General features: G+C 41.6%; 1 protein-coding gene across 1 annotated transcript in view; it reads right to left on the bottom strand.

The window, feature by feature from the left end:
• MNS3 (alpha-mannosidase 3) overlaps nucleotides 1-20,687 on the bottom strand; it is a 48,176-nt gene extending 27,489 nt beyond the window's left edge. Inside the window, exon 1 of the mRNA XM_010281350.3 lies at nucleotides 20,179-20,687. Within this exon, the coding sequence (XP_010279652.1) occupies nucleotides 20,179-20,256 (78 nt within the window). The 5' untranslated portion in view covers nucleotides 20,257-20,687. The remainder of the gene's footprint in view (nucleotides 1-20,178) is intronic.
• Nucleotides 20,688-24,541: the final 3,854 nt, after the last annotated feature.

Consider the following 24,541-nt stretch of genomic DNA (forward strand, 5'->3'; position numbering starts at 1 on the left):
TTTAAGAAATCCCTGCTCAGCCTTGTCCACACATATCTCCCTCCTCTGTTTTTGAAGGCAACCCCACTACAGCAGCCCAATTCCGTATAACATATTCCATGGAGAATGATGTAAAAAGATCCACAGTTTTTAGCCACAAAGCTGCCCTATAAGTGACACATTCAAAGAATTCTTCTTTATTGTTTTCCTGTCATCAAAAATTCTAGCATTCCTTTCCTCCCATAAAATCCACACCATCGCTGCCCTTTCACATCCCCACATAATTCTCCCCCTTCTTTTTGGCCATCTAAAGATTGTTGTTGAGAACAAGCTAGCCACACAAGTAGGAGTATTCCACCTGCACCCAAAAGAGAAAAAGAGCATTTCCCAAATACTAAGAGCAAACGCACAGGAGAACAGACCCGGCATCAGATATACATAGCGCAAACCAATACAGGGAGATATACCAATAAGGCCTCCTTCTCTGCAATAAATCACGAGTATTGATACCTTCATAAAAAATTTTTCTGAGAAGAGGTAAAGTATTCATACTTTCATGAAAAACTATCCAACAAAGAACTCCAACTTTAGGGGGTATGGACCCATATCGAATCTCTTTAAGAGAGAAATGAAGGAGAATTGAAAGAAAAAATTTAAAACTTGGGTTTTGGAGATGCAATAAAGGAGAAGGTAAAATGGCATAAAAGTTCAAAACTGACAGAATGCTAATGGCAGGAGCAGAATGTTGAAATCTGAAAGTACAGGATAGCTCTCTGTCACAAATGAAACTGTAGAGAGACTGGGCCGAATGGGCCCTAGTATCTATTCTTGTAGTGTGTTACTTATTTGTTTGTTAATGGGCCTATTATTTCTTTTTGTAAGCTTACTTTATGTTTCTGCCTAGCTGGCCGCCCACTTAAGGGCATACTTATAATTAGCCTAATGAATGATGTTTAACAAAAGGACTAGAGAAGGGAGAGTGGAGATGATCGAACTCTTCTTCTTTTCTCCATCTTCTTCCTTTGTACTGTTGTTTTCTACTTTTGTTCTTTCTTCTCTAATTTTAACCAAGTTTATATCAGTTTTAGAGGACTGATTCACATTGAAAGTTTAGGGACCTAAGTGTCACTACCCCCAAAGTACAAGGTAGTTCTCTGTATTTTACCCAACAAAAAATGAGTTGTAGTTTCTTCCTCTAAATAGTCTATGAACCACCAAGGCACCAACCATAAATGTGGCTTTCTCACTATCTTTTGTACTACGTATCTATTGAGCTGCTTTTATTTTGGAAAATCCTAGCATCCTTCTCTTGCCATAATACCCAAACTCCAATCAAACCCTTTAGGAAAATTTGAATGCACAAGAATATCAGTAATGGGCTTAGCCTTAAAAGAAGAAAGAGAGAACAAAGATGGAAAAAGATCCTTAGAAGGTACTTTCTCTACACACAAACCCTCCCAAAAGTTAATTTTATTACTAGAATAAGCATCATGTCTTAGAAAATTAAAGAAAACAAGGATATCATAAATTGCTTTCCAAGGAGAGGCAAGAGTAGCTCTAGGTTAGAGTCCAACAGCCCATCCATTCCCATTCAGCCCATAAATGCTTACCACCACCTTGTGCCACAATTTTTCTCTCAATGACTCAATTAGCAATCTCCATAGCCATTTTCCCAATAGAGCCACATTCTTCTTTTCTGAATTCCCAATCCACAGTCCACCATGCTTTTTCCTTCTACACACATTTTCCCACCTAATCAAATGATCTCTCTCTCAGTAGAATCCCAAAGAAAGTCCCTCATTCTTTTTTCTACTTTCTTCGCCACCAACAAAAGCATTTTAAAATCCGACAGATAGTAAATTGGAAGATTAGCTAAAGTCAGCTTTATGAAAGTTACCCTTCCACCAATCAAAGTTCAATTTCTTTTCCACGCAGCCATCCTCTTAGCAATCCTTTCCAAAGTGACATTCAAAAAGTATTAGATCGAAGGTTGGCACCTAAAGAAAGTCCTAAGTAGGTCATTGGCCATGATGTTATGTTATGACACACCCCAAGGATTCAGCAATTAGATCAATTTCTTCCTTCTCCATATTAATTCCTACCACCAAACTTTTCTCCAAATTGACCTTCAAAATTTAAATTTGAAATTCTTTGGAATATTTTAACCACCAACCTCAAATTGCTAATTCCGTGATCATTTTCCCCATTCCTAAAAGTGATAATCGTAAACAAGTTACCACCACGTTGTTCCTCCCCACTCTCCAACCCTTAAACAACTGCAATATCCACTTTTGAAATTAATTTTCTCAAAACACCAGCTATAAGGGTAAAGAGAAATGGTGTTAGCAGATCCCCTTGCCCAAGACCCCTATGAGCTTCAAAGAGATCATGTACCACTCCATTAATTATTATTGAGAAATGACAAGATTGTAAACATCCTCTAATCCATTTACACCATTTCTCTCTAAATCTACAACTTTTCATGATCTCTATCAAAAAAATCCCAATCCACGAAATCATAGGCACCAAAATCTAATTCATGATCAGCCTACCTTCTACAAAGGCACCCTAAGATTGTGAAGTAATGGGAGGGAGGTCCTTTCTAAGCCTAAAGGGACAAAACCTTAGCTTATAAATATTTCTCACCAAATTTTTTATCAGTAACAGAAAATTTTAATAATTAATTTAAAAGTAAACAGGTACATATAGGGTAGCCTCGGTTACCCCTGTAAACAAAAGTTTGTGATCCCATAACACTTTGTTTTTACAGTTACAACTGAGCTACTTCTCACCAAATTGATCGGCCTAAAATCTTTGGGATGACAAGATTAACCCTTTTGGGTAACACTGCTACAAATTTAGTATTAGCCCCCAAATTGATTAAACATCTCTCATAAAATTCTTTAAACACCATAAATAAATCATCCTTCACAATCTCCCAACAATCCTAATAGAATGCCATGGTAAACCCATTTGGTCCTAGGGATTTTGATCTTTTGATAGCAAAAATTGCTTTTTTTATTTCCTCCAATTCAAAACTTCTTTCCAAAGAACAAATCATATCTTCCCCCACCCTAGGCCAATCAAGTCCATCAACCTCCAACCCTGTATTCAAAGGCCTTCTATATAGGCCATTACCCAATGTTGGTCCCAGCCATCTAGGGTCTTGATAAGCCTTCTATTGATTTAAAATGGTTCACAAAAGCCTTGGCAATTTCCTCCTAAATGGTAATAGTTCTACCCTCCATCTCCAACATAGAAATGAAGTTCAGCCTTCTCCCATTTGCCACAGCATGTAAAAATGTAGTATTACCATCACCTTATTTTATCCATTTAACCCTAGATTTCTATCTCCAAACAGTTTCCACCCTTGTTAATGTTTTCTCCAATTATTTTTTGAAAGACCATCTTCTCCTTCTATCATCTTCCTAAATGAATCCTTGCTTTTTCTTTATCATCAATTTTCTCAATCTGAGAAATCAGCTCCTCCATCTTCCCAATTCTACCAAAGTGTTCCCTCTTCCATTCCTTCCATTTTTTTCTTCAACAACTGAAGCATCTTAAAAAATCTTATCCTTTCCCGCCAAACTTTAATCTCCTCCCCTTCCCACCAATCTTTCACTTTCTGCATGAAACCTGGATAAGTCAACCACATTCTCAAATCTAAATGGAATTGCCCTTCCCCCAGCATGGATAGTTTGGCTTGTTGCGATAGAATATGAGTTGCTCTATTGGTTGGGCATGGCTTATTTTCCACCAAATAGTCAAAGCTCATAAGTTTAGCAATCCACCTTTGCTGATCCAGAGACTGGGCCCGCTGCTCTAAGATATAGCAAAGGCTCCTCTAGTCCATGTGTATGATGAACCAGCGGCCCAGCAAGTATGGTCGCCAGCTTTGCACAGCCCACACTATGGCCATTAATTCCTTCATATAAGTTGATTGATTTTGAGCCTAGGCTGAGAACACCTTGCTGAAATAGGCTATAGGCCTCCCCTTTTGCATGAGTACTGCCCCAACACCAATCCGGAGGCATCACATTCAAGGATAAAGATCTCCCCAAAATCTGGGAGTGCTAAAACATGTGGGTAAGACATGACCTGTTTGAGGATTTCAAAGACCCATTGGGCTTCTTCTGTCCAATTGAAGGAGCCCTTCTTCAAAAGAGTAGTAAGTGGTGCTGCCATCTGACCATAACCCGAAATAAACCATTGGTAGTAACCGGTCAAGCCCAAAAAGCCTCCTAGGGCCTTGACTGAACCCAGAACCAGCCAAGACTGAATATAGGTGATCTTGTCACGGCCGGCCATGACCTGACCAGCTGTAACCACATGCCCCAAGTACTACACCTATGTCCGTCCAAAAATACATTTAGAGAGTTTGGCAAAAATTTTGTGTTTTCAATGGTTGTACTCGGGAGCTAAGATTGTTTAGCTCCCTTGCTTTGTAATTTTCATAATCCTAATTCAATTCACAGTTATTGATAAAGAAAAAAATTGTGTTTTCCAAGAATTTCCAGGGTATGCCTTTGATGTTGTAAGTGAGATTCCCAAACTTTGATATAGACAACAATATCATCAAAGAATACCAAGATGTAACGCTTAAGGTAAGGCCTGAAAATGTCATTCATAATTGCCTGGAATGTCAAGGAGGCATTGGATAGCCCAAACGGCATAACAAGAAATTCATAACAGTCGTCATGGGTCCTAAAGGCCACTTTTGACACATAATCCAAGTGTATTCTTATTTGATGATACCCTGACCTGAGATACATTTTGGAAAAATTGCAAGCCTGCCCAAGTTTATCTAATAGCTCATCAACAACAAGAATTGGGAATTGATCCTTAACCGTTATCTGATTTAGTGCTCTGTAGTCCACACAAAAATGCCAGGACCCGTCCTTAACTAGAAGAACCAATGAAGAAAAAGGACTAGTGCTCGGCTGTATAAGGCCCTTCTCCATAAGCTTGGCCACAATTTTCTCTATCTCTGTTTTTTGGTAGTGCGGATACCTATATGGTCGCACATTAGTGGGAGCTACCCTGGGCAGCAAGGGAATCTGGTGTTCTTGATATCATTGGGGGGTAGGTGCTCAGGTTCACTGAAGACATCCCCGTACTAGACCAAGACCTATTTAAGGATCGGTATAGGAGTAGTGGGATGTGGGCCTGTTTGCATCAGCAATAAGTGTTCAATTCCATTGACAGTCCAGAGAATAGAGTGAAGTTCTTCAACTAAGGACCCAGGAGTCTCTAACCCCTGGAAATGGCAAAGTCAGCCCTCCTGATAGAAATCCATGGTCATTCTGCCCAATCACAAAGGACAGGGCTGAACTGCCATAACCATTGTATCCCGAGCACAATGCCAACTCCACTGAAGTCTAGAGGATGCATGTCAATGATAAATGTATGGCATTGAATAACCAGCCTCTCATTATTACAAATGCTCTCACATTCAATTTGATTTCCATTAGCTACTCGAACATAAAAAGGAGTGGTATAATGGATGACCATACCTAGTTGGTGGGCCAGAACTCTAGTGATGAAGTTTAAGGTACTCCCACTGTTGATGAGGACTGTCACCAACCAGCCCATGATCTTCCCGTTCACTCTCATGGCTCTGGATGAGGTCAGTCCAGTCAAGGCCCGTAAAGAGATTTCTAGGCTGTCATAAGTGATGTTGTTGGCCTCCGATTCCTCCACTGACTTGATCTGATCCCCTTCTTCACCAGTTTCCTCCAACTACAGCAAAAACATCTGCTGGGTTTTACACCTATGGCCCGCCCAAAAAGTTCATCACGATTATAGCATAAGCACTGCTCACGCCAAGCCTGCATCTCAACCCATGAGAGGTGTTTGAAGGGAACTACAGTTTTGGGCACAGCAGCTCAAGTGGGCTCGGCAAAGGGTTAGGGAAAAAGCCCATCTGGTCATGGAGGCTCTATGGGAGGCTTAAGCAAAAGCACATTGGTTCATGGGGGTAGCTTCAAAGCTGGTCCCAAGGCGATGAACCCTTTTAATGCACTCTGACCGCTCCTCCTAAAGTTGGGCAAACCCAACAACTACCGAGAGAGACGTGGGTTGCAGGGCCTTAACCTCTAATCTAAAAGTCCTCCAATGAAGCATCCTACTAGAGCCTTTTCAGGCCACCCATAAAATCTAGTAGTGAGCTTCTAGAATTCAACCCAGTAATCTCTTACTGTACCTATCTACTTCACCCTAAAGAGCAAATCATCGTAGCCATCATATACCCAATCAGACTTAAACGGGTGCAAAGAGCGTCGCTGAACTCTATCCAGGCAATCTAGGGCTTTGAGCACCTGAACCATTGGAACCACAATACAGCTTCGCCTTCAAGATGTAAGCTAAATTACTGTAGCCGAAGTAGCAGAAAAGAGAAGAAGAAGAAGAAGAGATGCTGGAATGTCAAACTCCCTGCTCAGTCGACAGTACTATTATTTATATTATGATGTAGTACAATGATATAGGAAGTTACTAGAATGCCCCTGATTAGTGATGGGACACCCAGACAACTTAAAACATTAAACAGGATTAGGCCCATTAACAAAGGACAGGACAACTTAAACTTAAGTATAGGCTAATAAGAACTCTTATCAGCCGAATACTCATACACACAAAGACTTCAATCCAACACTCCCCCTCAAGCTAAGCATGGATATCAATCATGTTTAGCTTGCCAAGCATGTCCCTAAACTTTGTTGCTGCCAGCCCTTTAGTCAGTACATCTGCAATTTGCATCTCAGATAGAGTATAAGGCACACAGAGTTCACCCGAGACAATTCTTTCTCTAACAAAGTGCCAATCAATCTCAATATGTTTTGTCCTGTCATGCTGCACGGGATTGTTGGCAATGTTGATGGTAGCTATATTGTCACAATACAGCCTGAGAGGACCTTCAGCCTTAATGCCAAGTTCATTAAGAAGAGTTCTGAGCCATAAGAGTTCAGCAACCCCGTGGGCCATAGCTCGATACTCTGCTTCTGCACTTGATCTATCCACTACATTCTGCTTCTTACTGCGCCATGTGACCAGGTTTCCTCCCACAAATGTACAGTAACCCGAGGTTGACTTCCTGTCTCCAACAGACCCAGCCCAATCTGCATCAATGTAGGCTTCAATTTCAATTCTATTGTTTTTCCTGAAGAGAATTCCCTTCCCTGGGCAAGTTTTCAAGTACCTGAGAATCCTTTCAACTGCTTTCATATGAGGAATCTTTGGAGAGTGCATAAATTGACTGACAACATGCACAGCATAAGCAATATCTGGCCGAGTGAGGGATAAGTATATCAGCTTCCCTACCAATTTTTGGTATCTTTCTTTATCACAGTAGTCCTCCCCTACTGATTCCTGCAGGCCATGGTTCTGTTCCATTGGAGTATCTGCTGGCCTGCACCCCATCATGCCTGTTTCCTCTAGGAGGTCAAGAACATACTTCTGCTGACATATGTAGATTCCCTCTCTTGACCTGGCAACTTCAATCCCAAGAAAATATCTCAAATGACCCAAGTCTTTGATCTCAAATTCAAAAGCTAGAAACTCCTTCAGTCTTTTTATCTCTTCCAAGTCATTCCCGGTAATTACCATATCATCCACATAAACAATGAGTGCAGTAAGTTTGTTATCCTGTCTCCTTATGAACAAGGTATGGTCTGCACCACTCTGAGTGTACCCCACTTTCTTCATGGCCCCACAGAGCCTCTCAAACCATGCACGGGGAGATTGCTTCAACCCATATAATGCTTTCCTCAGTTTGCATACCTTTCTACTAAAGTCATAGCCTGGTGGAGGTTCCATAAATACCTCTTCATGAAGGTCACCATTTAAGAAGGCATTCTTCACATCCAGCTGATGAAGTTCCCATGAAAAATTTGCTGTCGGTGACAATAGAACCCGAATTGTGTTAAGCTTTGCTACTGGGGCAAAGGTTTCTTTGTAGTCAATCCCTTCTTTCTGAATAACCCCTTTGCCACAAGTCTGGCCTTGTACCTTTCAATGGACCCGTCCTCCCTGTGCTTTACAGTAAACACCCACTTGCACCCAACAGTGGTATTCCCCTCTGACAGATCCACTAATTCCCAAGTTCTTGCTTTCATTAGGGCTTTCATCTCTTCATTCATAGCTTCTTTCCAACTTGGATCAGACACAGCCTCTGAGTACCTAGAAGAAACATGCACGGAGGAAAGAGCAGACACAAAGGAGTGATAGGCAGGAGATAAATGTGAGTAAGAAACAAAATCAACAATGGGGTGTCGGGTGGTGCAAGAGCGGATAAGCTTACGGAGAGCAATAGGAAGATCCAAATCAGAAGTATGAGAGTTGAAATTACCTTGGATTGTAGAGACAGATTGATCCGAGTCCAACTGGTTGTTGTCATGAGGTTGAGGACCCCTTTTTCTTCTGTTGTATGTAAGTATCTCTTTTTGTTGCCTACTGGAGCCTTCAAGAACATCTGCAGCATCAGGAGAGGTAACCGGCACAGTGGGAGCCTCAATGGGTTGACCCGGAATGTCACAACAAGGAGTAGGAGGAGAGGATGGAAGACCCGAGGCAAATAGGGGAACAAAAAAGGAGGGAGAATGAGAATCCTCTTCCATCCCACTAGTCACCCCCTGAAGAGGATTTTGAGAAGACTGAGAATAGGGTTGAGACTCAAAGAAGACCACATCTCTGGTGACATACTTTCTCTTGGAGACAGGGTCATAACACTTATAACCCTTTTGTGTAGGAGAGTACCCCAAGAATATTCCCTTTGTAGCCTTAGGATCCAGCTTGGTCTTCTTTGGATCCTTCACATGTATGAAACATATACAGCCAAAGACCCGAGGAGGAAGGGAAAAGTCTAGAAGAGTGGGGCACAAAACAGAGGAAGGGGTTTTTCATACCCAACACCTTAGATGGCATCCGGTTTATCAGATATGATGCAGAAAGTACAGCTTGAGACCAGTATTGCTTGGGGACTTTGTGCTGGAATAGTAAGGCTCGAGCTGTCTCCAATAGATGTCTATTCTTGCGCTCAGCAACCCCATTCTGCTGAGGAGTATAAGCACAGGATGACTGATGTAGTATGCCAGCATCTTCCATGAATAAGTTCAAGGATTTTTCAAAGTATTCAGTAGCATTGTCTGACCTGAATTGCTTAATCTTCTTATTAAACTGTGTTTCAATCATCTTGCAAAATGCCATGGTTATCCGTGGTACTTCATCCCATCCTTTTAACAGGTAGATCCATGTACAACAAGAGTAGTGGTCAATAAAACTGATAAAGTACCGGAAGCCATCAAAGGAAACAATGGGTGAAGGGCCCCAGACATCAGAATGAACCAAATCAAAAGGAGCACAAATTTCATTGTTGGAAATTGGATACACAGTTCTACATTGTTTTGAGGAGAAAGGCACATGACCTAGCCTAGCATGCCAAAGATGCAGCTTAGCTATTGACTCCACACTTTCCGGATTACTAGCAGCAGATGCTTGTAAGGCTGAGCCAATGTCTGCATCAAGGTAGTAGAGGCCTCCATACTCATGACCGCACCCAATCGTTCTCCTTGTCAATCTGTCCTGGAAGACACAATGAGTAGGAAAAAAAGGTTATACTACAGTTCAAATTTTTGGTAAGTTTTGAAACAGACAAAAGATTTGAGGTAAGACTGGGAACATGTAAAACTGATTTAAGAGAGAGGTCCTTGCTTAGGTCAACAATTCCCTTTCCAGAGATAGTGGAGAAAGACCCGTCAACAACTCTCATCTTATCCTGACCAGACAACAAATGATATGAAGAGAATAGGGAAGACATATGTGTCATATGGTCAGTAGCACCGGAATCAATAACCCAAGAAGTAGAGTCAATAGAGCCAGTGCCACTGAAGGCAGAGGTTGTACCTGATCTAGCAAGAGATGTAGAAGCAAAAGAATTATTTCTTAGACAGGCTAATGCCCTGCTAAGAACCTCAACCTCACTAGCAGTGAAGCCCAAAGTACCAGTTCCAGAGGAATCAGCAACCTGTCCCATAGGAGAAGAAGACACTGTTGGTGTATTTTGTGAGTTGTCATCATTGTTGCTGGTGACAAAATTCCCACTTGTCGCAGGCCTGTTATCTCTAGAAGAAACATCTCTGGGTATTGAAGACATTTTGACTGCAGCCACTGTGTAGGTGACACTGATTAAGACTAGCCGAAGCAGTTCTGAAGGTTTTGAACCAGTTCTGGAGCAGATCTGATTAGCTGAAATTATCACAGCAGGTTCTGACAACACTCAACACAGTTTCAGACTTGCCGAGACTGTCACAGCTCTAAAACAGTTCAGTTACAACAGCAAGCAAGGAGTTCTGGGCTGGTAACCGACCTGAAGCTAAGGGTTCTCAACTATTGTGCTATGCAGACTCCACTTGAACTTCGAGTACTACAACTGTAAAGAGAGTGCCCTTCCTTGCGGCCAATACTAGGACTGCTGACATCAGTCCTCAACTAGGGTTCACAGTGCTGAACAATCTAGAGCTGGCAGCTCCCTAGGTAATCTCACAGCAGTGGTGAGGGGTTTCGGACTGATAACCACCCTGAATTTGGAGTTGTTTGCCACATTGCTATGCTGGTAGAAGTGTTCACAGTGCTGGTAGAACACTAGATAGACTTCACTTGGACTGAACCAAAAACTGCAACAATTCGGGTACAGTAGCGAGTGAACAGTTTGAGGCTGCAACAGTAGCAAGTGAACAGTGGGCTCTGTAGAAGAAGCTAAGTCTGTGTGAGTCTTGCTGGAGCACCGAAGATGCAACTGTAGAAGTAGCTAAGCCCCTTTCGGCTAGTGCTAGGACTGCTGAAATCAGTCCTCAACTAGGTCTATCCTACACAGACCTCTCTTAGTAGCCAAATAGCTACTATTTGCTGGAAATAACCTAGTAGGACATCTACTTCTGGGTCTTACTTCCCTTGAGTCCTACAACCAAGAGAAACCCTAGGTTCAAACTTGCTTTACTCTCTTACACCCCTAGGTCTTCACTGCAGCAACCCAGAAAAGGAAGAGAGAAGATGAAAAGACAGCAAGAGAAGAGAGTGTGTGCCGGCTGAAACCAGGAAGAAGCTAATGCTCTGATACCATGTAAGCTAAATTACTGTAGCCGAAGTAGCAGAAAAGAGAAGAAGAAGAGATGCTGGAATGTCGAACTCCCTGCTCAGTCGACAGTACTATTATTTATATTATGATGTAGTACAATGATACAGGAAGTTACTAAAATGCCCCTGATTAGTGATGGGACACCCAGACAACTTAAAACATTAAACAGGATTAGGCCCAGTACAGGACAACTTAAACTTAAGTATAGGCTAATAAGAACTCTTATCAGTCGAATACTCATACATACAAAGACTTCAATCCAACAGCCATCATATACCCAATCAGGCTTAATCAGGTGCAAAGAGCGTCGCTGAACTCTATCCAGGCAATCTAGGGCTTTGAGCACCTGAACCATTGGAACCACAATACAGCTTCGCCTTCAAGATGAAAGGAAGCAATCATAACATGCTAGTGGCTGATGTAGGACCAGCTCAGCTCTAGTCCTTAGAGAATATTGAATGGCCTTCTTGATCAGAGTTTTATGGCTGTCAATGGTTGTAATGCCTTCTTGAAGGAAAAGAGAGAAAATAGGGAGAGAAAGAAGAGAGAAAATACCTAGAATCACTCACAGAGTACCTAGAATCACTCTAGGGCATGGGAATCACTCACCATAGCTAGCATAAGCTGAAGAAAACTCAATATGATTCATTGCCTTTGTGTAAAACGTCCATACATATTTATAGACTCTAAACTCATAATAAACCTAAGAGTCAAACTGTTAGACTCATAATAGTCTTAGGAGTCAAACTGTTAGACTCAATAATCCTAGTAGGACTAAAACTAAGTTGTCACATCCTATTTCAATTCAAAGAAGACTCAATAACTCTAATCCTACTTACGCAATGACTCTAAAATTTTAAACATAAACAAACTATAACTAGCCAATCAAACCCTATTATTGGACCTTACAGAAAAATTATAAAATGGCAAAAATAATCTTGGTGTTCAATTCAGTCCAAATCCCAAGCACCATCACTATGCCATATCAGGACCTGTTATAAGGACTTCTTCTTTCTAGAGTAAGTCTTCAAGGGAGTTGATCGATTCCTATCATCTCTCCCCAGCTTGAAAGAACTTGACCTCGGCAAGTTAAAAGCATGGTACCTTTCATAAAGATCTGGGTTGAGACGATGAAAGTCTTCAACAGTGACCCAAGAACTCTCAAACATAAGCTTGCCTTTCCACTTGACAAGGAATTTCTGATACCCTCCTGTAGCAGTAGATATTATTTCCTCATCTAAAATATCCTCTAGAATGTCATTTGGAGTTGCAATAGTTCAAAATTTAGGTATAGGAGTCTTAAAAGAATCCACATGTCCATGGTAATGAGTCAAGTCCTCAACAGTGAAGATAGGACTAATTCCCATGTCATCTAGCAACTCTAGAACATAGGCATTAGAACTTATCTTCTTTATGATTTTGTAAGGACCCGCACTCTTTGAGTAGAGCTTCTTGTAGACACCTTTAGGAAGACGTTTTGGTCGTATACATACCATAACCATGTCTCCTTGATAATTTGCCAACCGTTAATGAATATCAGTTCTAGCCTTGTATAAATCATTGCTCAATGCAATTTTTCTCTTAACATCATCATGTATCTCTCTAATGTGCCTAGCAAATGCTTATGCTTCAATGCTATTACGTGTATCTGGTGGTAAGGTAACTAAGTCAATTGGCCGCTTAGGCTGAATACTAGTCACCACTTCAAATGGACTTCTTCCTGTGGATCTATTTACTAAGCTATTATAAGCAAACTCAGCTATTGGAAGCACTAGATCCCATCTAAAAGTATGATCACCAACTAGACACCATAAAAGATCTCCCAAGCTTCTATTTACCACCTCAGTCTAAACATCTATTTGGGGGTGAAACGATGTAGAGAATTTCAGCTAAGTATTAATTTATTACCAAAGTGTCTTCCAAAAATAACACATAAACTTGGTGTCCCGATCTGATACAATAGTAGAAGGTACTCCATGAAGTCAAACCATTTCTTTGAAAAATATAGTAGCAATATGTGAAGCATCATGTGTTTTGTTGCAAGGTAAGAAATGAGCCATCTTGGAGAAACGATCCACCACAACATAGATTTTATCGTGTCCCCTAGCTGTCTTGGGCAATTCAAGGACAAAATCCATGGATAGATCTTGCCACAGTTCATGAGGAATAGGTAGGGGTGTATAGCCCAGTGTTCTACTTTCTTCCTTTGGCAAGTTGGCATGTCCCGCATTGCTTTATTATACGAGCAACACGATTCTTCAAACTAGGGTAGTAAAACCTATCTTCCACCATAGCAATGGTCTTATCTCTACCAAAATGACATGCTACACCTCCAACATGTAACTCCCAAATAACAAAGTCATGTAAAGAGGTATTGGGTAGACATAGGCAGGTATCATAAAACAGATAACCATTATGCAGTGAAAAGGAAGGATACTCATCTTGCTTCCCATCTTGTAAGTCAGTATAGATGATGCTGAAATCCTTAGAACCAGCATAGTCTTGCTTTAGTTGATCAAAACCATGACTTGGACATTCATGGAATGAATTATGTAAGTCATCTGACTTAGCGCATTTGCCACTTTATTCTCATTTCCAACTTGGTGCTTAAGAACAAAGGTGTACTCTTGTAGGAATGAAACAACCCACTTCCCATGCCTATAGTTTAGTTTCTTTTGGGAATTCAAGTACTTTAAAGCTTCATGATCTGAATAGAGCACAAACTCCTTGGATATTAAGTAGTGTTGCCAATGTCGTAGAACTTGCACTACTGCATATAACTCCTTGTTGTAGGTTGAATATTTGTGCTTGGATTCATTTAGTTTCTCACTATGAAATGCAATGGGATGGCCTTCTTGCATGAGAACCCTCCAATTCCTACACTGGATTCATTACATACCACTTCAAAGACTTCAGAGAAGTCTGGAAGTTGTAAAATAGGTGCCTCTATCATTTTCTTCTTGATAGTCTCAAATGCCTTTGTTGTTGCCTTGGTCCAATTACATTCACCTCTTTCCATTGCATCTGTAATTGGAGTCATGATAGTGTTGAACCCCTTAATAAATCTTCTATAAAAAGCTGCTAGGCCGTGGAAGCTTCTAGGCTCTTTAAGATTGGTAAGTAGGGGCCATTCTAAGATAGATGTTACTTTCTCAGGATCAACACTATGCCTTCAACAGAAACAACAAGGAGTTATGCTCAATATGCTCTTTTGGACTATGGCTATATATAACAATATCATCAAAATAAACAACTAGGAAACGACCAATGAAGGATCGAAGTACCTAGGTCATCATCCTCATGAAAGTACTAGGGGCACTGGTTAGTCCAAATGGCATAACTAACCACTCATATAAGCCATCTTTTGTCTTAAACGTTGTCTTCCACTCATCACCAGGCCTAATCCGTATTTGATGATAGCCACTCCTTAGATAAATCTTAGAAAAAATGGTCACTCCAATTATCATATCAAGCATGTCATCAAACCTAGGAATTGGGAACCTATACTTGACAGTAACCTTGTTGATTGCTCTACTATCAACCATAGTTTTCAAGGTGTAAAGGCGAGGCTAGGCGAGGCTAGGCAACAGGGGGTGCCTTGTCACCTAGTCGCCTAGGCACCACCTAGGCGATGGATTTTTTATGTTAAAAACATAGATCCTAGGGTAGTTCCCTAGGTACCATAACCATATTTCCTTAATAACTATTCATAATTTTCAAAAGAAAAGTATAAAGTTCATATTAAAGTATAGAAAATCAACATATTTATGAGAAGACAAAGAAGAAGGAAAATAAAACTCAAAAAATATAGGGGCTGAACCCTTATTTTTGTTATAGAAAAAGAAGAAAAGAAAAAGTATTGGTAGTAATAGTAGAAGAAGAAGAAGTAGAAGAATATACGGAAGAAGAAAATGTGTTGATTAAATAAAATTTTAAGTTCTTCCTTACTTATTGGTTCAGGTTTTGAAGTCTTTGAGGGTTCATTACAGCATTTAGCAATGTTTGTGTTGATTAAACCCTAATAAATAAGAAAATAATAAAAATAAATTAATATATAAACACAAAATGATTATTTTAGTTTAATAATGTCTATTTTATAATTATAATCTCAAATAAAAGTATTTTATAGTAGAAAGTAAAAAAGTGCTTGGCAATTAGGCGAGGCAAGCCTCAAAGGGCACCTTGTCGCCTAGGCGCCCGCCTAGGTGGCGCCTTGACAACTATGCTATCAACGCACATACGCCAAGAACCACCTTTCTTTGGAGTGAGAAGAGCTGGAACAGCACATGGACCAACACTTTCTCTAATAAAACCTTTCTTTAGGAAGTCATCAACTTGTCATTTAAGTTCATCTTGCTCTATAGGATTCATACGATAAGCTGGTAAGTTGGGCAATTGTGACCCTGGCTGCAAGTCAATAGCATGTTGAATGTCTCTCATGGGCGGTAAGCCGGTAACTCATTAGGCAGCTCTTCTGGTGCCAAATCTGAAAACTCATCCAACACTTGGACCACTTCTTTAGGCATTTCAGTAGGTGGAACATCTGGTTGCTTTACCTCCTTAGATATTACAACATATACAACTCCTGTCCCCTTGCTTTCTACTTCAAGCTCTTTTTTGGAGAGCAAATGCAATTGTTTTTTCTTAGATTCAGCAACAGGCTCTTGGGCTGTAGTCTCCTTTTGAGGTGGTCTAGCATGCCTTTTAATAACTTCTGGTGACATTGCCTTCATGATAACTCACTTCCCATTAAATTGGAAGTGATAGGTGTTCTCCCTTCCACAATGGTAGATATCCCTATCATACAACCAAGGCCTTCCAAGCAATATGTGTGTAACATTCATAGGAACAATGTCACACCAAATAGAATCAGAATAACTACCATAAGAAATAGTTACAAAGGCTCGTTTAGTTACAAGAATTGTTGTCTTATCAACCCAAGCAATCTTGTATGGTTGTGGATGTGGTTGTGGTGTCAACTTTAGTCGATCCACAATGACTTCAGAAATCACATTCATACTACTGCCACCATCTATGATGAGCTTACAATACTTGTCTCCACTCTTTTCTGTAGTTTCAAATATTGTTGTACAAAGCCAATCTTCCTTGATTTCTTCCTTTGAGGATGTAAGAATATGCCAAACTACACCAAAATAGTTGTTGTCTTCATCTAAAGCATCATAACCAGTGAAGAAATAATCCTCTTCTCCAGCTAAGTCGTCACCTGGGTCACCTACCGGTTCAATGCCATCTTCATAAATGATATTAAGGCTTTCGATAGGACATTGGTAAGCCATATGGCCCTTTCCTTCACATCTAAAACAACTAGTATCAGGTTATTTTTTCTAAGTAACACCACTAGCAACTGATTTACTCTTATAGTCAGCCCCTTGATAAGGTCTAGACCCAATAGGCTTATTAGAGCTGGCATTAGAATATACTGGCCTAGAAGTCTTTCCCCCATCAGCTTGCTTACGAGATGCATACTTCCCGGCTTGTGATACAAATTGCCTTGTATTTGTTTGCTTTAAACTCTTCTAAATTTTGACAACAACTTCGTAGGCATCCTCTAAGTTAAAGACTCGAGCAGTTACCATCTCTTTCTTGATTACAGCCCGTAGTCCATTCTTGAATCTAGCCAACTTTTGCCTCTCACTTTCAATAGTATCACATCTAATAGATAATTCATCAAATCTACACATGTATTCAACTACAGATAGCGTACCTTGCTTGAGGTTAGTCAATTCCTCATATAACTCATCTTGGAAGTCCATTGGGAGGTACTTGTCTCTTAAATGTTTCTTCATTTCTGACCATGTAGAAATAGGACCATCACCTCTATTCTCCAATCGTCGCTCCATGCTTCTCCACCATACTTTAGCATGACCACCAAGCTTCATACGTGCAAATCTCATCCTCCAATCATCAGTCATGTCATACCAGTCAAAATATTCCTCTAGAGTAGCCAGCCAATCTGAAAAAGATTGAGGGTCTAAATCTCCATTGAAATCAGAAACATCCACCTTTACCTTCTTGGTTATATCATCTCATCATCTGCATAACCACCATGTTCAGCTTGTTCCATCATCTCATCAAATAGATTTGTGAGTGATGCTTCTTGATCAATCCCTTGATGGGTATTTCGGGTCGATTAGCTTGTGCAGGTGGTACCCTTGTGCAGTTTGCAACTCTTTGTCGTCCTCTAAGACTAACAGATCCTTCATCTTCACCATTATCATCTTCATGGACAGCTTGTATGATTCATTGCCTTTGTGTAAAACGTCCATACATATTTATAGACTCTAAACTCATAATAATTCTAGGAGTCAAATTGTTAGACTCATAATAGTCTTAGGAGTCAAATTGTTAGACTCAATAATCATAATAGGACTCAAACTAAGTTGTCATATCCTATTTCAATTCAAAGAAGATTCAATAACTCTAATCCTATTTATGCAATGACTCTGAAATTTTAAACATAAACAAACTATAACTAGACAACCAAACCCTATTATTGGACCCTATAGAAAAATTATAAAATGGCAAAAATACCCTTGGTGTTCAATTCAGTCCAAACCCCAAGCACCATCACTATGCCATATCAAGAGTTCAAGACCTGTTGTAAGGCCTTCTTCTTTCTAGAATAAGTCTTCAAGGGTGCTGATTGATTCCTATCAGTGGCCCAAAATCACGTGGTACTCGAAGTACCGCTTGACCTTGAATATCCAGGGGATGGAATCTCCTCCATAGAAGGTTGGGAATCAAGCTTAGTTACCCTGTCAGAACCAACCGAACCCTATCGATTGCACCCCAGCTTGATTCTTCATTGTCACTACCCTTGACAGCGGTTACTACTGATTTCTCCTTTTGGAAGACTATTCGTCGATAGTCACTAACTGGGTGTTCATCATTGCTACTCAGACCAACAGCTCTAATACCAATCCGGTAAGTTCAACTTACGTCTGGAGTCTCTCGGAGGGAGACTCTACCTCTTGAAATGGAAGAGAGGATTAATAGGGGACAAAGGAGGAAGAGAGAGAGAGAGAGGGGGGGGAGGGGAGAATCTTGGTAATGCTTTTTCATTATTGACTTCCTTAGCCAATAGCCTCATATATAGCTAGGATGATTACATGCATTGAATCCTAACTAATCACATGGTTGTAACTGTCTCAACTGCAGGGTGGCTGACGTGGACTCAACTGCAGGTCGAGCCAGAGCTTCTCTCTTCTTATTCTTCCTAAGGTAGATCTGAGTGATGAGTGGCCTAGGAACATGGGCCTGAGTTGAGCCAGTGTTCCCATTAGTTGGTCCCAACTGTCCAGATGTTGCACTAGTGGACTGGTGGACTGGATACAAACCTTACCTTTGGCATTTTTTGCATAAACTGGCTGCTCACAGACTCAAACCAATGTTCTCATACTTGTTAGCCCAGGATTTTACCATTGCACCAATCAATGGACCCTACATGTACTCCAACATCCCCAGAAAATTCGGATCCTCAGCTAAAGAATCTTGAATAACCAAAGAAACTAGGGAAAATCTCTATGGGCAGGAGACAAGGTACACAAGTTCTCAGGTGGTTAGGCCTATGCTTATTTAGCAAGACTAGCATCATATTTCCAATAAGACTTCCAGCCTTTCTCCAAATATTGTTCCAAGACTAGAAACAAAACAGGTTTTGGTACAAGTGTACAACTAGAATTCAGCTAAAAACTCAGAAAGTTTTCAAAACAATTTGTATAGAGTTGTAGATCTTTCTACTGCAACAGATCAATTTCTACACTTCTCCCTCACACCAAATGAAACTTCTCTGGAAGTTCCTAAAATGGCAGGCTAGTAATAAAGCACCTTAGAAGGAAATTTTGATATACAAAGAGCTCATGGGCTCAAATCTCTCAGCGTAAGAGTATGAGACCGAGAAGCTTATTTTCAAGTAAACAATAAGAAACATGCAATGATCTAAGATAAGATGGTTTATTACACTTCTTAACATTTTTACTGTATTCAGAATAAGCATTTTTGCTGATAAACAATAACAAACAAAGTTTTATGAATGGAAAGAATGTAGCTCTACCATCCAAATTGGATAATGGAATACAACAGAAACATCATTTAACCAACCCTCCACATTCACACCACGTCAGTAATTATGATTCTCCCCCTGGCCCTGGTAAACCCGAGAATAGGAGATACCTTTTAACCCCTGATCTTGCTAAAGAGCCTGCCATACTGTTTATAGTTCTGTTTATCCACATGAACAAGCAATTCAGATTAGAACGCAAAGTTCTGGCTTCATTTACCAGATACCTTATATTCCAAGGAACATCCTCTTCTGACATTATCCAATTTATGACCACTTAGCAGTCCCCTTCATCCATAACTCTGTCCAACCAGCATTTGGGGAAATTTTAACCCCTATAATAGAGCTTTTAGAGAGACACAACCCCAGCTGGCCCAGAAAATACAATAACATGTTTCGCATCACATCCGGAACAACATCTCCAATACCAGATGGTCCCGGGTTGCCTATACAGCAGCCATCAAAGTTATATTTTCGTTTACTTCGCACCACTGTCTCCCATCCAATTTGCAGTGCCTTCCATGTTAATCCATCACATCAATCCAAAAACCTTCAATTAATGGGCCCACAAACATTTAAGCCATCATCTATAAGTCATCAAATTGGTAGTTAAAGCCTTATTGGTAGTCAAAATTAGCTTAGGCTGGAATGATACAATCTACAGCTTTGCGCTAACACAAAAATAGCAGTGAGTGTGGTCATTCCCCAAGTCTCCAGTATTGGAGAAAAATAAGCAACACCAACGACGATCCAAATTTCAAACGACATCATACTGCAAATTATTTAATCCACCCCGACCTCCAATCCAATTAATGCACTAACATCAGCCAAAAATTATTCACCCCACGCACAAAATTAGATAAATTTCCCACAAATTCACGAAAAACAACGAAAGTAAATAATTACAGCAAGCGCAATTCAACAAAACAAGTGTACCAAGATCGAGATCTGCCACGAAACTCGGCAACTTTAAAATGAAATAAGTACAGACCTTGAAGAATGAACGATGACGGAACTTGGCGTTGTCGTAATCAACATCTTTCATCGAGTAAGGTAAACCCTTTGACATGCTCGTCCCAATGAGCTCTTAGGGTTCGCCCCTTTCCTTTCTTCTTCGTATGATTTACAGTCTGTTCTCAGATGTGAGAAGCAATAGAAAAACCATGCAGACAGGGAGCCGTGAATTACAGAAACTAAGACGGATTTGACGAGATCAAGATGGATAGAATGAGAGAAAACAAACGCACAGATTCGGGTCGCGTGATTGCGGAATTACGCAACGTTGGTTCGGTCTTCGGTGGTTGGTTTAGGACGAGAAAGGGAAGAAATGGCAAGGACGGGACACGAGACACGACACTCCCTGAATTTTATAATAGATGACTGGCTCAGCCTGCCGACTCTTTGTCAAGTCAATGCACGATTGAAGTTTGAACGGGAGGAGAGTTTGGTCGCGTCTGATATTTCACGGGGCATGGGCTGGACTGTGGACATTTCTTCCACCTCTCGGCACGGCAACTTTACTAGGCGGGTACATCTGAACGATTTTTAAATCTTACCACGTGGCAACATGTTGGACAGCAGAAAGGCCCCACGTAATAGTCCTCCTCAACGATCTGAAGCCATTATGGAATTGACATCTACGCCCACACGCGCCCCACTTTCACATCTCATCTCATTGTAAGTCGTTTTTGGGGGGGCATATGTAAATTCGCAATTCTGTGTGTAAAATGCCACGTACCAATCCCAAGTGGACATGCCAGTGTTCCCGAATCAGATCTAAATTAAAAGTGAAGGGAGTAATTATACCTGATCCAGAGAAAAAATTTCTCTCAAAATTGGTGTTCACGCCCAAAAAAGGAACCAAGATCTACTCCTGCTGAAGATGATACAGCAACTGTGGAACAGAACCAGCAAGGTGCGTCCTATACACTGAATCCTTCACAAAAATCCTTTGGATGACAATGAGCACCAAACCAAAAAGACTGATATCAAAAACTTTTCTTGATCTTTCTCTGGATTCTGCTCAAAGTCAAACGATTTGACGGTAGAGTCAAAACGGATGTTCCAACTCCTAGAAGTCTGCTTAAGTCCATATATGGATCTATTAAGTTTATATACCATATGTTCCTAACCAGCAGCAATGAAGCCTTGCGGCTGCTACATGTAGATATATTCACTAAGATCTCCATTTAGGAACATGGTTTTGACATCCATTTGCCAAATCTCGTAGTTATGGTATGCTGCTACAGTTAGTAGGATCCTAATAGATTTAAGCATGGTCACAGACGAAAATGTTTCATCATAGTCGATACATTCTTTATGAGTATACCCTTTCGCCACCAAACGAGCTTTGTAGGTCTCAATACTACCATCGGAGCCCTTCTTTCTCTTATAAATCCATTTGCAACCAATTGCTTTTACCCCGGAGGGCGGATCAACTAGAGTCCAGACTCCATTGGCCTCCATTGAGTCCAACTCAGCTCTCATGACCTCCACTCACTTCTGTGAATCTATGTCCAACATAGCTTCCGCGTAAGTCATGGGATCCTCCTCACTAGTCAAGGCTTCCACCAGGTAACTATTCTGGTCATAACGATAACGGACTGGTGGCCTAGATACCAGGGTGGATCTTCTAGGTTGGTCACTACCTGGAACCTGTGGGACATCTCCCACTGATCCTGAGCTCTTCTCATCAATAACTATTTCCTGACGATGAGTGTCCAAGATATAATCTGTCTCTAAGAAAATGACATTTCGACTGCAGAACACTTTATGCTCACTTGGGTCATAGAAAAGATAACCCATTGAATCATTTGGGTAGCCTACAAACAAGCAACGACTGGTATTGGATTCCAACTTGTCCGCACTCATTCTTTTAACGTGCACAGGACAACCCCAAATCTTCAAGTGTCTGACACTTGGTTTCTTTCTGATCCATAGTTCGTATGGTGTTTTCGGAACCGATTTGGTTGGAACCCTATTCAGCACGTAAATTGCGGTCTCCAACGCATATCCCCAAAAGGATGTGGGCAATTCTGAGTGTGTGAGAAGTGACCGGACCATGTCTAACAATGTCTTACTCCTCCTCTCTGAAACACCGTTAAGCTGGGGTGTTGTAGGAGGAGCCAACTGTGAGATAATCCCGTTAAGCTGACCAGAGACATGCCAACATCCACCATCAGCCAGCTACCGATCTCAAGTATCTTACTAGCCCGTGGCCTTTTGCACAATGGGGCATCAATATACTTGGATCGTTTCCACCAGCAATAGGCCAGAGGAAGTTCCTAATGGTCACAGTGGATTATTTCACCAAGTGGGTAGAAGTCCAACCCCTTGTAACAATCACAGCCTGAAACATTCAGAACTTCTTTTGGAAGAACATAGTGTGCCGCTTCGGGTTACTTCGGGTATTGATTTCTGATAATGGTAAGTAGTTCGAGGACATCAAATTCCAAAACTGGTGCCAAAACATGGGGATCCGACAGAACTTTGGTTGCACATCCTCAAGCAAACAATCAAGCAGAGGTTACGAACAGAGCTATTCTTCGCGGACTCAAAGCGCACCTAGACCGAGCTAAAGGACTGTGGGCAGACGAGCTACCCAGTATTCTATAGGCTTACCGAACCACAGAGAAGACCACCACAGGAGAACCCCCCTTCAACCTCACCTATGGCACCGAAATAGTCATCCCAGCTGAGATTGAGGTTCCCTCGCTACGACTGGAAGCATATGACGATAAGGCAAATGAAGACGAGCTACGTACCAACCACGACCTACTCGATAAAGTAAGGGACCTTGCATATATTAGGACCGTAACTTATCAACAAAGAGTAGTTTGGTACTATAACGCCAGGATCAAGAAGCGGAACCTCCGCGTTGGCGACCTGGTCCTTCGAAAAGTTATGGTACCTGAGCCCGGCATAAGCTCGGACCGAATTGGGAAGGACCTTATCGGGTGAAACGAGTTCTCGGGGAATGAACATACGAGCTTGAAACCGTTGAAGGAAAACAAGTACCTCGGGCATGGAATATTGTCAACTTAAGGCAATATTACCTGTAACTATTGAGTAGACCATGAGTCACTCATAGAGCTTAAGGTCCAAAATGCTAAGCCAACATGACCTTGGCGCAACAAGACCCAGTCACCTCCATGGCATGGGCAAACTTCAAGGGTAGAGTATAAGTCACCCCCTCAGCATAAGGGCTAAAACACCGAGCTAACTGAGACCTTGGCATCAAGAAAGACTTGGCCACTTCAGCGATGAAGGCAAAGTATGAAATATCAGAAGCGTAAGTAGCTCGGATTTAAACCCATGAAGCATAGCTCGTCTCAGTACGTTGGTTGAACTAAGGAATAACCAACGAACGCATAGTTCGGGCACACATGGTAATCACTTCGCGGTACACCATAGGGATGCCTTAAACGTTAAAGAACAGCTCGGGCATGTAGCTCTGAAAGCTCAAGTAACGAGATCGCTTTAGCAAAAATAAAGGGAGCACACCATACTTAGAAGAAAAAGGAAAGACTTTCATTACCATTTCAAAAAAAAAAAACGAGCTAAATAGCTCGAGAAAGTTTAGTAGAAGGTGAAAAGGGCACAACCGCCCAACAAGATCTTTTCAAGACCGGGTTTATGGCACCTGGGGGCCACCAGAAATCAGAGCAGAAAACCAACGCCGCCAGCCTCAGGGGTCCACCTTCTCCACCTCGTCCTCGTCCTCCGAAGAGTCAGGCTCTTCCTCCTCCGCCTGGTGTGCCGTCTCGGGAGACAGACCCTTCATGGTAATGCCATCGAGGTTGAGCCCAGAAATTTTCTTTCGGACCAACCAGCGGCAGAGCTTGAATCCGGAGCAGTACGAGCTCGAGCCATAGTCCACTTGGAGGTCGTGATACTCCTGGGAGTCCTTGAAGTCCCAGACTGCCTTCTCTCGCTCGGCCTCCACCATGTTGTCGAAGTTCCGAGTTCGGTTCAAAAGAGTGGACTCCAAGTCCCGGACCTGTTGGCGAAGGAGCTCCCTCTCTGCTGCCACCCTCGACGACTCCTCCCTGTAGCGTGCGCTCTCTTTAGAAAGCCTGGTGATCTGCGCCTCCAGGTCTCGGACGAGCAACTCCTAGGACTCGCTCCCCTTGCGAGTGTGAAGGACCTCGCCCCGAGTCCCGTCGAGCTCGCCCTGGAGCTTCTGAACGATGACCCTCTAGTTGCGAGCGTTGCCGGAGTGGACGTGCGTCTGGAGGGACATAGCGTGGATGGCGGTGTTCACCTGCCAACAAGAAATTGAAGTCAGAAGACAACAAAAGGAAGCGAAATACGAGAAGAAGAGAAGGACCACTTACCACCATACAGTGAGTGGC

This window comes from Nelumbo nucifera, chromosome 3 (genome assembly GCF_055504915.1).
Source record: "Nelumbo nucifera cultivar China Antique chromosome 3, China Antique-T2T, whole genome shotgun sequence".
In the NCBI taxonomy this organism is placed as follows: domain Eukaryota; kingdom Viridiplantae; phylum Streptophyta; class Magnoliopsida; order Proteales; family Nelumbonaceae; genus Nelumbo; species Nelumbo nucifera.